General features: G+C 37.8%; 1 protein-coding gene across 3 annotated transcripts in view; it reads right to left on the reverse strand.

The window, feature by feature from the left end:
• Positions 1-15,983, reverse strand: part of LRBA (LPS responsive beige-like anchor protein) — a 390,502-nt gene that overhangs the window by 180,848 nt on the left and 193,671 nt on the right. For all 3 annotated transcript variants that reach the window (XM_084516786.1, XM_084516785.1, XM_084516787.1), the window contains exons 38-39: positions 8,072-8,196; positions 1,124-1,270 (exon numbers count right to left, since the gene is read on the reverse strand). In XM_084516786.1, coding sequence (XP_084372912.1) covers positions 1,124-1,270; positions 8,072-8,196 — 272 coding nt within the window. The remainder of the gene's footprint in view (positions 1-1,123; positions 1,271-8,071; positions 8,197-15,983) is intronic.

Consider the following 15,983-nt stretch of genomic DNA (forward strand, 5'->3'; position numbering starts at 1 on the left):
AAGATCCACGTACATAAAATGCCATTGCATTATTCTCCTATTTATTTTCCACCACCCTTCCTACATAGGTTTGGTGTTGTTTTGTGTTTGTTTTTTTTTTTTTTTCAGCATGTTTTATTTTCAACTTTGCTTTTAAAAACTAAAGAGTAGAAAGCAGTTCAGGCAAGGGATAAGTAAACTGACAATAAATAATCACTTCTGCTAATTTCACTAGATTATCATAATGTAAGATTATACTACTAGCTTTTTGGGGAACCACAATTATCCAAGCAATGACATCTTTCTCTAACAAAAATGTACACAGAATACTGCAGGTGAGAAAGCAGCAGAACACAGAAATTTGCATTTTCATGTAAACCCATGTTCCTCAAATAACAATGAAGATGCTTTATAACTCCCAGTGCCTGAACCAGGGAAGTTACTATTTACATTATGAATCGTACAGAAATGGACTCATACCACTTGGATTGCAACAACAGCAAAGGTTGGTAAAATTAATCAAGTTCAAGGATCTGAAGTACTATCTTTTTTTTTCAGGAAAAAGAAACCAAGACAAATATGGTTATGGTCTGTGGAAAAGGGACTTGAATGAGGGAATAACAAGGGGTTTAAGGGAGTTAAATCCAGTGAGCATACAGATCCTTGAAATCCAAGTAGATCACTAATACGTACAGTTTTATAAATGGGGGGAGGAGGGCGAGGGGGGGACCCTGAAGCTCTCCAAAGCCTTTAATTACAAATGACTTGCCTAATTGCCCACTAGGTCTAATGTTTTGAGGAATGAAACAAGGTCAAAAAAAAAAAAAAAAAAAAAAAAAAAAAAAAAAAAAAGCAGCTCTTTGCTGGGTAGAGCTTCTTTTTCTAAGGAAGATTTCCTAGAATACAGACATCTACCGTGGAAACAACCAGGTTATAAAAACCCAAGAAAGAAAATGCACAACTGTCCTCAAGCAACTAAGTAAATTCCCAGCATCAGAGGTGTACAGAAAGTGATCTGAAAGACCCAGTTATGGGAAGGAAAAATTGAATGGTGTGTATCTTAAATTAGTATTCACTGCAGCGCAGGGGAGATGAGAACTTAAACAGTAAAGAAGCTGATGAGAAATTAGATAGCTGAAGTTACCCGTTAAGTTCTCCACTTCTCTCTCCTCTATGAATGACGTGATATCGTCATCGCCTTCCAAGAGAATCTCACTTTCTGAGTTCTGATTTCCTAAGACTTGACTCTTGATGGACTGCTTTCCTTTAACAAGTATATCTTCATCAGGAGCTGAAATGAGAAAGAGACACATTGCTCTGTCAGGTTTCAGAGGCAGAGACAAAGGAATATAGCTTTGGTTTGTGTGATTTTTTCTTTTTACATAAAAAATGAAAGTTGAGAAAGAAAACACTGTTTCGGACTAGCTACGGGAAGTACCTGCCTTAATCCTCTAACGTTAAAACACAGCTACTTTTAATCCTATTAAGCCTGCCCCAAACTACCCGGAGCTCTCTGCAGCGTTTAACTCCATTTCAAGTGTCTCTGCCGGGGCCGGGCAGGGAGGGGGGAGGCAGGACGGGCTCTCCTCTCTCCGGCCGCGGGGCGACTTCCCCTGCCGGCGGCAGGTCCCGCTGCCCCCCTGCCCCTCAGCAGCCTTCCAGCCCCGCTTCTCCGGCTCGGGGGGCAACGGGGAGGCACGGGGGGGCTTCCCCGGGCCGGAGCCGGGGTGCACCTGCCCGCGGGAGGCACGGGGCTGTGCCGCCGCCAAAGGAGGCGACGGCAGCGCGGGGTTTGCCCGCAGCAGCGCGGTCGCCACCGCCCAGAAGGGCGCTACCGGAGCCCGGCCCCCGGTCCCCTCCGGTTCCCTCCTGCCCCGGGCGGCCCCCGGCTCGCGGCCGGGCCCCGGGGGCGGCAGCAGCCTCCCGGGAGCTGCCGGTGCCCGCCGGGAGCCCCCGCAGCATCCCCCCGGCCGCCGGCGCTGCGGCTGCTCCGTGGGAACGCGGAGCGGGGAGCCGCGGCCAAAGGGGGAGGGCGAGAGCTCGCCACGCTGAAGTTGCCGCTCGTTGGCAACCCTGAATTCCTTTTCTCTCTTTCGAAGCTGAAGCCGAGCGGGCTATTTCTTTAAAAGCGGTTTAAGAATGCCCACGGAACTGCCGTGCTGGAAAAAACGTGCGCCAAGCACATCGTGAGCGCCTAACTTCCGCACACTGCTCCTTGCTGGCGCTGATCGCTGCCATACACGGCTTGAAGTTCCACTGGCTGGCTTTAAAAAAAAAAAAAAGAAGTTAATCTGCAAACATTTACAGAAGAAGGCAAGTCCCCAGTGGCAATATATAAAGTTTAAATTAAGTAAATATATGCACATAAATTGCAAATAATAAACTTTTCAATTAAGTGAAAACTAAACCAAAAAAAAAAAAAAATCTCCCAAACCCTAAAAAATATCAACAAATATTCTGGTTTTGCCATATGCCCGGAGCTTAACAAAGAAAAAAAGTTTAACTTGCCATACAAAATAAAATTCAATTTATGCACGGTCATTTCTCCCTGAACAATAGCTGCCACTTGTCAGCCTTCAAAAAATAAAGTATTGAAAAGCTTTAACTGCATTGTACAAACACAGATTTTACTTTCTTCTAAAACGTACTCATGTAAATAATAACTCCGATTCTGGAATTGTTCAACGTGAGTCGAAAACCTTCTTGTCATGGAAAATATGCAGCTGATATTTAGAAAGGTTTTCCTGTAATTAACTCCCCCTTGAGGATTTTAAGTTAGCAGCAGTAAAATTACCAACAGTATACTAATACACACCACATGCACTGTTGCTCAGTGGCCCAGCAGCATTCTGGTGAAGATCAAAAAAAGTAAAATAGAACAAAACCATGCCAGGGATAAAGTAAAGGATAATCAGCCCTTTTTTCTTCTCCCCCTTTTTCCCCCTATTTAATGCTAGAAAACTATTCGGTGTTTCAAAAACCTCCACGTGCATAGTACATAGCTGTCATTTTTGCTTCCTTCATTATAATGTCATACTGAAGGTACTATTTCAAACTAGCCTTCTACCTATTCTCATTTAAGATTGAATTGAAAGCCAAGATCAAAGTTCAATACTTTTACATTTAGCATAACTTGTCCAAGTTACTAGTACGTCCTGCAGTCTTTTTTTCTCATCTATCACGGAGAAAAAGTAAAATCAATATGGCCACTTCCAAGCCAGAGACGATCGGGTAACAGAAATACACACCTCCTGCCTCATCTTTCCTCATTCTGATGATATTTATTTCTCAAACTAACTATATTATAGCGATTCAAAAACATACACCTTGCATAACTGCCTTTTTTCAAGAGAAGATTTTAGATTATAAGTTTAGTCCTTCGTTGTAAATTGTTTACATTTTTGTCATCTCTCCGCACAATGTTGGCTACCCACGTTTCCTGACACGTGCACCATACGCACAAATGTGTAACGTACGTGCGCAGGCACCAGCTACTGGAAGGCGATCAGACATCACCCTGAACCAGAACCTGCTTTTTCTGTACGGAGCTGAATAAAGCACTGCACCTACAGCAAACAGGCACAGGCACAGTGAGTATCTGTGTAGAAATGGCATACGCTCCCTGTGGGTTCACCTATTCTGTGTATTACATGCACTTATGTAGGCCACAGTCTAGTTCTCTCTCTGTATTTACCTACTAGAGATGCATATGACAGAGCATGGCAGCAAGTGCCAGATTCTGTTCCCATGTACGTGCAGGGGTGTCCCGCACTCGATTTCATCTGCCAGGTCCCAGATCCTGCTGTCACCTGTAACACAAGCTGTGTTCTACCAGGCCTGCCTACCTTTGGCATGGCCAGGCTTCTGGCTCCAGCCCTGCAGATCTGAGCAGTCACTCACATTCACTTTTTCAAGATCACAACCAAAAGGTATGGCCTATGTTCTGCACAGGGTGTAACAGTCTCCTAGCAGTGTTCCTCTGGCACAGTAATTTCATTATTATATTTAATTATTCTAATTCCATGCAGTCCTTCCCAAATTGCTCTCTAGGACCCGCTTCCTCCAAAGAGCTTTTAGCAAACATCTCTGCATCTGCACAGAGCCTTCTTTATCCCAGTCAAACCTCTGGAACATTTGGGTGTAAAAATAATTTCACTTACAGCATCCACTGAATGACAGATTGTTTTAAATTGTTTGTCTATAACTTGCAAGAAAAAAAAATGTAATTTTTAAAAGCTGTTTGAAAAATAAACTATCAGAAAGGATAATACATAAGGTTACTTACTATTGCTTTTTATATTTTTAATGTCTGGTAAACGTATCAGAAAAAGCAATTCTGGGAAAGGATGCACTAAAAAAAATTTACTATCATTTTGTTAGTTGGGCCTCCCAGAAGCCTCCCTGAAGTCTTTTTTTTTTTTTTTTTTTTTTTAAGGCAACATTGGGAAAAACAAACACTTTCACATCAGATTTTTTAAATATTGTTTTTAAGACTTCTTTTCTGTCCCCTGAATTGAGGCAAAGAAAACTGGCCAGTCAAGTCAAGTCCAATATTATATAGGATCGGTTGCTAGACGCTTTCAGTGGCAATGTTGTGAGCTCCGCCTCGACTGAAATACTAAAGACTGTTTTAATCCCCTCCCCCCAGGTTTTAATAAATGTCAATGAAAATAAACAAGCAGACAGATCACCTGTTAAAAAGCTTGGTACGGCATTTCCAAGCAGATAAAGATTCTCTTGCAAAATAGTGTTCTGGGGGGAGTCAGGCTACAAAATCCAACAGGACTGAAGGACTCATTTTTGCATGATATTACTTTCCAGGAACAGAAATTTGACTTTCATATCTACATAATTCATAAACCCTTTGGTTTCATTTCTAAACAATGAGGGGAAAATGGAAACAGAAATTAATTAACTCTTTGCATCCCACAGCATCTTCACCTCTGCTTCCCCCATGCTACATTACTAGCCTGACGTTTATAAATAGCCATTTTGGAAGGTGTTTTTTTTTTTTTTTCTTTGAAAAATTACCCAGAGCTTTTTTTTCCCAAGCAAGTTAATGTGAACTTGGGAATGGCAATTAAATTGTCAGAATTAAAAAATTTGTTTTTAACTAGAAGGTAGCCAGAAGTATAGTCATGGGGCTGGTATTGATTGTCTGAACAGAGAACATTAGTCTTCAGGTATTTATTCTGCCACCTCTGCACCAGAGGCTCTCCTTCAAATCAAATCAATCCCTGGAAAAGATTGGTTCTTGCTACTAAGACACATAACTAGGCTGCAACAGAGCTGATTGTTGTTGTTGTTGTTGTTCTCTATAGGTTTTACTGAACAATATCTAGGCTTCCGATTGTTTCTAAAGCTTTTTCACAGTTGCAAACTGTGATCTTTTCCAGACTGTGAGCTCTCCGGGGCAGGGAATATATCTGATTTGATTTGCAAGACACCATGCAGCTGATAATGTGCACTTAGTAGTGAAAAGTGTGCTAAATTCTATGCTCTCAAGCACGCAATAGTACTTTTCCATTATTTATGCATTATTTTCCCCTGTCTCCCTTTTGGCAAAATCCCATATGCCCAATTTCAGGTTTTGGTTTTGTTCTGGGTTGTTTTGAGAAAAGCTTAAATAGGCAATAGGGAACCTTTATTCATCATTTTAAAAATGTTTTTTCTTCTAAGACATGTAAAATTAATTGAAATAGAATAATTAATGATAAATTATTGATAAGAAATCATAAAACACCAAGACAAATCTTTTGCAAATTCTAAGTATATTCACAACCTGGCAACATGGCCTGAAAGTCCAGTTCTGAAAACCTGAAAACAATTGGATTTTCTGACCTGACGTCACTTAATATTAAAAGTTTATAAACACACTTCAGAAAGAAATATATCGAGTGACTGCTCAAGCTGACCTTTCTGATAACTGCACCTTCTGATACTTTTTACAAACAAAAACCTTTGTATTCCTATAAATTAAATATAGCTTCTGGTTGAACTGCAATTTGTACTTGGTCATTTTACACCTCGCCAATGGGAAGTCCTTGATCAAGACAGTTGCACACCTACCTACACTCCGACAGATGGTCGTTCTCTCTACTTTCAGAAATCACATGAATTGCATAATGATTTAAGGTACAATAGAATATTCACTTGATAAAGAAACAAAATGGCAACAGACAACTAAGGCACTATGCAATTAAATTCAGAACAGAACATCAAGAAATTAAATACATGTATAATAGAACACTTACAGATGTCAAATGCCAAACAGAAGGACTGACAAAAAATTAGCCCTATTTAAATTACTGGGGTTAGGTAACAGCTACGTGTTATCAAATAGGGCTACTTCTATTTAGTCTTATTTTGTATAAACAAAAATTGTACTCCTGTCAATTACAAACTGCATATGAGTGATAGCCCTTGAAATATAGCATGGATTTATGAAAATATCACATTACTATTAAAGATGAACAATTTTGTGAGTGTATTTACTTTTGAAAAAAATTGATTAGACAAATATAAACAGAAGCTGTAAATATTTTGCCGTAAAAGTGAGAGGTATTTTTCAGTGCTTTGATAAACATAAATACTAAATAGGAACATATGAGGAGAATATGTAAAACTGTGTCAAGACCTGTTTAATTTAAACTACACAGTTTTAAAGGGGGGCAGTTCTTCTTTATCCAAGGATATTATTGAACAGAAAAAAACCCTTGTGTCCTTAAAGTCCATGGTATAGAACCAACACACAGTATTAACAAAAACAAGCCCCAAAGCAAAAAGTGGGTTAATTAATTCTACATCTTGTTCCTCTTTCTGTAGTCAAAGACGTAGGTCTCTATGAACATTGCTTTTAGATCACTTTATTGACTATTCTCTGTATGGTCATTTATTTTAAAGGACTGATGTCACATTTGGCATTATATCAGCTGACATATTGTAGACATTTTGTTCCAGAAATGGCTCTTTAAGGCTGAGTGCCAGAGGTTAAGATGCCTGATGGAAACTAACTTTACGACAGTGATGTTCTTCTACGCTCGTACAACAGTCTTAATAATTTTAAATTAGCATAAAGCGCATGCCTCCACGTACTGTGTGTGTACACATCTATACGCATGGAATAATTCACAGACTAAATATGAAAAAAAAATAATTTAAATGATTCTATTCAGTGACACATACATTCAAGGGGAAGGGTATTCAGTTTTAACTACAAGCAAATTATTTTTAAATAAAAGATGGATTTTTCAACCTTATCAACGTATCTTCATTAGATCACAAAGACAAAATTCTAGACTAAAACCCAAAGTTCATTAGCTCTGGCTTTTTATCTTTTGGTTTATTACAAGTTCTAAAACTGATCATCTCCTTGGTTTTGTAAATACATTCCAATAGAACAGACATAGCATCATGGAGCTGAGCGATCCCTGATAATAAAATGGGGAGGAAAAAAAAATCTGTTAAAAATGCGATCTGTTTTTAACATCACCAGGTAGAAATCATTACCATTTATTGCTTGAACAATCCCTTCCATTTTGGCATTTGTTACTATTTCTTCCATATCAAATTTTTACATAAATACTTGAGGACTTAAACACATGCAAAGGTCTGAATAAAGTTTTGCTCTAGAAGCACTGTTTTCCTTTTTATATATCTGTAAGGATAGCCTGATATATGCTCGGGCTAACTGAAATAATTGGTGTGGATTTCTGAACAGGGACTATTGTCTTTTGAAGTTACTAAGGCATAAATAGGTAATTTACCACAAGAACACGTGTCCAGGGTTTAATGGCAAAATGACATCCACCTTTTCTTGTACTTACCGAGAACTATATTTGTAATCACTGTATGCAAAGTGTGCACAATGTGCCATCTCAGCTAAGATGTAATGAGGAGGCTTACCAAATACCAGTGTTGCTTATGATAAGCAATGGCCAGTTTATCTTTGTACTGAGCATGTCTGAAATGCAATGACAAGCCTTCTGGCATTTGGGACAATTTTATAGCACCTTGTAGGAATGAAGGTCTAATTTTCACTGCCAGGTACTATAACCTGCTGCTATTGGCAAGAAGCAGTTTTTACACTGACCATGTTCTCCGGCTGCTTTTAGTGTCGCTTCAGGATGTGTCGATCCAAGGGGGTTACGCACAAATCGTCGCCGGCGCCGCAAGTCATCTTCCCAGTAGTCAAGGCGCCAGAACTCACGAGGACGACTACAATGAAACAGAGGAGCCACATATGTTAGCAATTATCAAACAGCATGGTAGCACTGAATTTCTGCATAAAGCTCTCCTTGTTTGCGCTGCCTTTTTTTCCTTTTTTTTTTCCTTTTTTTTTTTTTTTTTTTTTTTTTTTAACCTCCCCCCTTTCTGCAATCTTTTACTTAGGTATGTCCTTGAAAATAACAATATCACCTTCCAGTCTAAGGAACTCCTTTCCCTTTTTTCTTGGAAGGTGAAATGAGCACTAAATACATCATTTTGAAATGAATTGCTGACAGTGTGATCAGTTTCCCCACACTCTAGTGGCATGTGCTCCGATTTCAGCCTCATTTCAGCCTCAGCAGGGCACCTTTCTCAGTGACTGCATTTATAAACCAGAATAGGGAAAAGGCTATTATAAATATGGTATAGCATTACCTATATTAATCAAAGTCTGTCCCCCTTCATTTTTCTTCCTAATTTGTGCCTTTTTGCACAAGGTCAGTAAATCATACCATGAATTCTTGGTCCAGAAAGTGTTAACTTTAATGAATACCTCAGTTACATGGTTATGTATGTGATAATAAAATATTACTCTGTTTAGATGTGCAGGAATTTAATTAAAATAATCTCTTAAAATATTCATTACATTTAGCCCCCGAGGCTTAGAACAACACAAGAAAATGCATTTCTTTTCCATTTACTGTTTTTAAATAAACCATTCCAGGAGAGTGAAATAGCAATCTATTTTCAAGCAAATCAGATTGGATTCCTGTTTTATGTAGTTGTGTTTTTACATTTAATTAAAAACTACATGTTATGATGTGTAATAATTGCTATATTGAAGGCATACTTTTAAAAAATTATGTCTAGAAAAGGTTATATCAAATTCATTATTTTCCATTGTATGCTCCAAATATACGTAGATCTTTTTAATATGGTCATATATAAGTGCCAGTTACTATCTTGTTATATGATCATGAATGAATGCTACTGTAAAACAATATTTTAGCCCAGAGAATGTACCCAAAAAAAAAAAAATCACAATTTCAGGTATAGTGAAATAAACAAGCAGAAAGTGCCTGACACGTAGAATAGTCATGATAGGTTCATAGCCTGAAAACCTATGTAGCCATGCTATAAAACACAAGCTATGTTTGTTAACGTAACTAGTATTAAAACAATAACTTGCAACGTACATATATTCCATTCTGGTCCAATAGCTAATAAAAAGTATACCTGTCAACACTGACAAATGAATAGCCACGACTAATTTACAGATCCCATAGTTAAAAATACTTGGTATCTGTATCTTAGTTTTGAGGTCTAAAGCCAGAGATGAGTTTTATTTAAGCTAACCCAAGGTTTCAAACACAGTAACAAAAGCCACAATAATTTGCATAGCCCTCCTCTTAAACACAATTTGTAGATATTAAAAATTGTGACTGAAAATTACCCTATAAAAATGGAGGATGTCTACACATCTAGCTTTAAGTTTCCATGCCCTTTTCTCACATCAAGAAAAAGGCAGTGCTATTATTCATCCTCCTGATTTCTTAATTTCAGGAAAAATACTCGAGTATTTGAAACAAATACCCCAGTATTTTATATTCACACTTTGTTATAATCATGCCTAAATTTGAATGCTTTTATTATAAAATCCAATGATTTTGGTATATTTAGCCAAATGAAGCAGTATTAAAAAAAAAAAAAACAAAAAACAGGAAGATAGGAGTTTATTCAAAGCTCGATTAATAACTTAAAATTCTCCTTTAGCGATTACAGAAAAAAGGCAGAACACAGCTGGCTATGTGCATGCCTTTGATAGTCGTAGAGCTTGGATAGGCACTTCATCATTCTGCCTTCCTACATTTATCTGTTAAAATTATTATCAAATATCAGCCAGGATGCAGTCGTGAATCACAGACTGCTCCTCGTCTTCAGGGGAATGATACAATGAGGGTCTATTCATCAGTATGGCAATCGGCACAAGTAATTAGTTCCCTAGACTGAGATCTCCTACAAAGCTTATTTCAGTCAGCACCACAAACATATGACAATGAAAAGCTAATGGAAGCCGCTAAAATTTGTTAACCTCTTCTGCCATCAATCCTTCTGGTATTCTGTGCTACAGTATTATGCAAAGATGGTAAATTATTAATTTGTCATTCATCTATCTTTCTGCAGTTTTGATAGAATTAAGTGATGTCATTCTACTGGGTAGCAATTAAAATTATACTACACTGCAGAACTATGCTAAAATTATTAGAAAATTAGGAAATTATGATCAGGCAAAATATTATCCTGAAACATAATATATCTTTAGTCCCCTACTTTTATTTTCCAGTCAGGGAATGAAATTTGCATAGGACTCCTTGTCCTCCACCAGTGCAGCGACTATTCACAGACAGTAACATTATCAACTATTAGCTTGCGTATTTGGGTATTTATAACTACCTGCAACCACTATATGATGAGGGGGGAAAAAATCTACCCTCTACACACAGATAGATATCTAACAAACAATTGTACTGCCATAAACACACACTTATTGTCTAATTCTTAAAAATGAACCACTCTTGAGAGCAACTACTGGGACAAATGCTTATTAGTACCAAGATAATCCAGTAAATGATACAGCTACTGTAGAACAACCAGCTTACAGGTAAGATTTAACTGCTACAGCCCCATCCCCAATAATCAACGCTGTCTCACACAGACATTATACCTCTACAGCCAGGGGGAGACAGACGTAACGACTGCTCTGACTTGGCTGTAGTTTGCTGGCTGAAAGACTGAAGCATCACATAGCAAAGAACCAAGGAACTGGATTTTGAGAACAGCATAGTGCTGTTGACTAAGGGTGTTGGGTTTTTGTGAGTGTGGTGTGTTTTTCTGACAACAGAAGCTTCTGGCCCTATAGTAGGTTGCCATATGGACTAAAGGTGCTATATGGACTGGATCAATGAACATAAGTACTCAATTAGTTTAAGTGCAAGAGCAACATTTCTCAGGGGACTGAGGATTTATGAATTATAAATCATATGATTTGCATGGATTTGTCAGGGGCCCCACTAACATGATACACAGTAATTGGTGGTTCCTTAGTAACAATATTGAATGAATAGAAGCAATGCTTTGATATTAAATGTTTTATTCAGGTAGCATTACCATGACATTGCTTTCTTTTTCAAACACTTTTCCAAATTGCAGGTCCATGTACCCAGACTTGAGATAAAACTTTCTTCTCAGTTCATGTTTAAGTACATAGATGGTTTTAATTGTACAGAGATGAAATATACAATGACCAATATAGCCTGTATATCAGGATTTTGAGCATATAATTCAAAAGAAAAACTCACATCACTGTGGTCAATGGGAAAAAGCCTACATGCTGACATATTTTCATTCCAAGAACAAGAGTATCAGGAAACTTATTTTCTCTATCAGTTTCAAAGATTAACCCAATCAAAACAAAACATACCAACTGGCCTACTAGCTTTATTATAGCGTTAGGTCCTCATATCCTCTAAGAGGCTTAAATTGAATCTAAGGAGTACAACCACAGAATGATGAGGAGATCATGCAATTTCTGAAGAATTACTTCTTGTAATGTCTTACCCATTGTATATTTCAAGATATTCTGCTATCTTTATGTCCACAGAAAACAAATAGTCAGCACACTAGCATGAATAGAAAAGAGACTGCAGGGTGAGTAAAAGTAAGGAAACAGTAAACCTACAAACCCATTAGCTTGAGAGGTCTTGAGGCATTAGTTTGAGAGGTCTTGGGCCAACAGCTGATCAAGAATGGATTTTAGCATACCATGGAAGCATCCATTCAGATCCTTTTATTAATGAAGTAATAAATAAATAAAAGTAGCACGAGAAACAAAGAAAAGGAGAGAAAGGTAAAAGCAGCACAACATCACAGAAATCATCTGCAGAGACAGAGGATGGCTAGAGAACCAAATGATTTGTTCTGTCTAGAAGGCTATTTACTCTTAAATGCAAGAAAAAAACCTGCATGAGAGACAACTGCAACAAACTCAAAAGCAGATGGAAACTAGATTGTGTATGCCCTACAAACAATATGTTGTTATGAAGACTCCAACCAGCCTGCCAGTCATTGCAGTCTACTTTTTAAAGCAAAACAGTTCTTGCTCTGGTGTACAGCAATTACTTACATTAAATAGAGATATGAATCATTAGCCAATGTGAATTTCGTACTGCTAGAACTTATTTCACAGATGCATCCAGAACCAAGGCTGTTACCATGCCACAGAAAGAGAACATGGCTTATTCATGCAATAGATGTAATACCCTATTCACATGTCCTAAATCCTACGAAGATACTAAGATAAATTTCCAGATAAGACACTCCTCATTGGAACTCTAACTCTAAAGTTATCAGGTAAGTCAATCTCCAAACCTAATCAATCCCCCAGCTCTCTACTAAGGCCATCACAAGGCAATCAGTCAATAATGCCAATTTCAAAGGTATAAACACGCTTGAACACAGGGTCCTGGGCCAAATTACTTTCATAGACAACCAAACACAGAGTGGCAACACTACTTATCAGTAGCAACAGTATAAATTTGGCAGAAAATCTGAATCAAAGAAGGCTCTTCAATTTCCCTAAAATTTCCCAAACCTACCAAAATTTCTCATTTTAACTTTAATGCTAACTTTAACTCACTTTAACTTCTAAATTAAATAGGAATAGGAAACAGAAATGCCCCATTTTTAAGAAAAAAATTTCTTGGGTTCTTTTAATTCTGGTCAGTAACACTTTGTCCTATATCTAGGTAGCTTGAGCTTCCATGTGAAATTCCATGTGAAATGCTTCAAGAACTCAAGCCAGACATCTGCTGCAAGAAATGTAAATGCTTTTCTCAAAAACAAAAACAAACAAACAAACAAAAACAAAAACAACAACAACAAAAAAAAAAAAACAAGAAGCATTCACATTTGATTGTCAATCCGAAAATAAGTGATCATGTTCTAGAGAAAAACACAGATCTTGAAGGAATACTGCTAGCAGGCTGTAGGGCATCATCAATGCAATGTGCCTGCTTTACTTTGCAAACTGAAATCCATTGTATTTTCATGGAGATGCATGTCTAGAATATTAACTAAAATCTCTTGTATTCTGCATTTAAAAACACAGTGCAATGTATCTTTCACTGACTTAATAAAATGGGATTTCAGCAAACAAGTAAAACATCTTCTGAAACCCTTCATTATTCTTGTAATAAGCTTTCACAAACCATGATCTAACACAAACAAGTTACACCACAGCACATTAATGTTTAGCTACATGTTTATAAGTACCAATCTAAAGAATGTTATGTATAAACTATTAATATTTGTAACATGCCCAAAATATCTAGCATATTTCAGAAAATAGAACATCGAGCTTAACGATGGTAAAGCATTGCACTGGAGATGTAGCTTGACAAGCAAGTTCTCAGCAACAGCACCAAGTTCAGCATCTCACCTGGAGATCCCATGAACGAGTATTTGTGCTGCTACAAGGTAAACCAAATTAAAGCACCAATGCAGCAGGAAAAAGACTGTTTTCCAGTAAATGATGTTCCTGATCTGATTCACAACTTTGTCTGCATGAGCAAAGCACTCAGGAAAAGGTTTGGTTAGTATTAAGTCAGTTGCCACTAAAATATTATTTGGCCAGCTACACTATCTCAAAGCATGTATTTCACAGCACTTCACTGATAATGTATCTACATCAGAACATTAAAGATTGATTAACTCCTGAGATGTGCCTTGAGATCTTTGGAAATGCTATCTACATCACCTGTATTGCCTTCAATGGCAAAGCCAGTTAAAGAAGATCTACTTTTCCCTCCCTCTCAGCTGCATTCATGTAAGCGTTCGCAGGGCTCCACTGTAACCTGGACCACAGTAACCATCTCAGCTTCTTAAGGCTGAATATTTTATTCTGTTTTATATCAGTAACCCGTTCACACTGCAGCCTGACCAGCAACTATGTAACTAAAAAAGAGGGGGAAAAAAGGTGCTGGTGAGGGGAAGGAAGGAAGAAAAGGATAATGAAGAACTTTTGGTATCAAAAAAGACATATCATGTACTCTTACTCCAACATCATCAGAGTCTGCACCTTCTCTTAGTATCTTCATTTTCCTCCCACATAGGCATTCATATTCCATAGTTTCAGAAGACGGGCTTCCACAAATGGAAATAATTGGGAACCCTTAAGCAAAAAATATCACGCATGGGCGGGCTCTTAATTTCTGCCACACTCACTGCTGTAGTAACAGCAACTGGTCATAACAAAGGCCCAAAGTTACCAAGTAAAACTTCTTTGGCATAGTATCAATTGTGCAGAATATTAATATAACCTATTAAATTATCATAGTTTACTTGCTTCTTCTAGCACTTCTGCAAGAAAACATTTGACTTTGTCAAAAGAAAAAGGATTTTTTTTTTTCTAAAAGGAATTTTGCCTTGATCTGCATTTCACTGTTATCAAAAACTGTGGGTGTTTCCCCTAATGCTTCAAAAGAGAAAGCAATACCATTCTTTTTCACATCTTTCCCAAGTAGCAGATGTGGAAAGCCAGGTGTGAACTCAAGGCACTGTCTGCATGGACTTAGCACAGAACTGTTACTCTGTGGACCTCTGTACCATTATAAGGGACCTTAGTACAGTTTAAATTTCATGTGCTTCCAGTGAAGAGGGAAAAAACAGAGATGTCAGTAAGGGAAGCATGTCTTACCAGATATTTCATGCCATTTCCCCATGTAAACAATACAGTACAAACTGCACAGATCTCTAATTCCTAGGTCTGCATTTGAAAAAACTGGTGGAAATGCTGTTTGTGGGTTTTAATACAGCAAATAGCCAGGATATTATCTCTGTCTCAACCACACATTAGACACTGCAGACCCAATACCCCTCCCAGGCCTCCCTACCTCCGTGCTTTAAGTCATACCAAAAATGCATTCCCATCTAACTAGTGTGCAAAACAAAAGAGAATAATGCCAATTCCAGATATCACAGACTCTTTTCTGCATTGACAAGCTTTGAATCTCTCATAAAATATAAATATATAAAATGCACTCCAGAAACAAATGTCAACACTAAATGTTTCAGACCTCCTTTACACATTATAAAGCTTCATGTCAGGGTAAAGACAAGCCCACCTTTAAGGTGCTGCTGTCCTAGATGATGGTGTTTTTAACTTCCAGTTTAAAAACACCTCTGTTTACGTGTGAATTTACGTCTGCTCTTCTTTGATCTTTATTAACCCCTTGGTGGCTAACCACAGCTGCAGCTTTTTTGGAAGCAGTGTTCTTTGAAGTGCTGGCATTCCAAGGCACGCTGATACTTCAAAGAGGGCCCACTTAAATACATGATACAGTAGTGATCGTGTACACCATGACCACTAGCTTATCTTAGACTGATCTTATTTTGATCAGTCTAAAATAAAGCTGCACTTTAAAAGACAGTCATCTTATGACATCGTTCAATTATTTTTCTATTTCCATCAAGATTAATTATAAATTAACTGAAACCTACTCTACTTCTCTGTAAGTAATAAGTTAACATCAGATCTTTGTCATGGCTTCGAGCAAAATTAGTTCAAACATGAATCAGCCATAGAAGAATGAATGAACAGCGAATTTGAAAAAGGATGCTTTGGCTTAGTAGCTCATAAATCTTTCCAGATCTCACGCTTCCTACACCTGATTGCAGTCAACAAGTTTTAATTTGTTTTTTAAACTAACTACAGTTCATACGGATCCCATAAATTGCTA

Source organism: Aythya ferina (assembly GCF_964211825.1).
Source record: "Aythya ferina genome assembly, chromosome: 4".
Taxonomy (NCBI): Eukaryota; Metazoa; Chordata; class Aves; order Anseriformes; family Anatidae; genus Aythya; species Aythya ferina.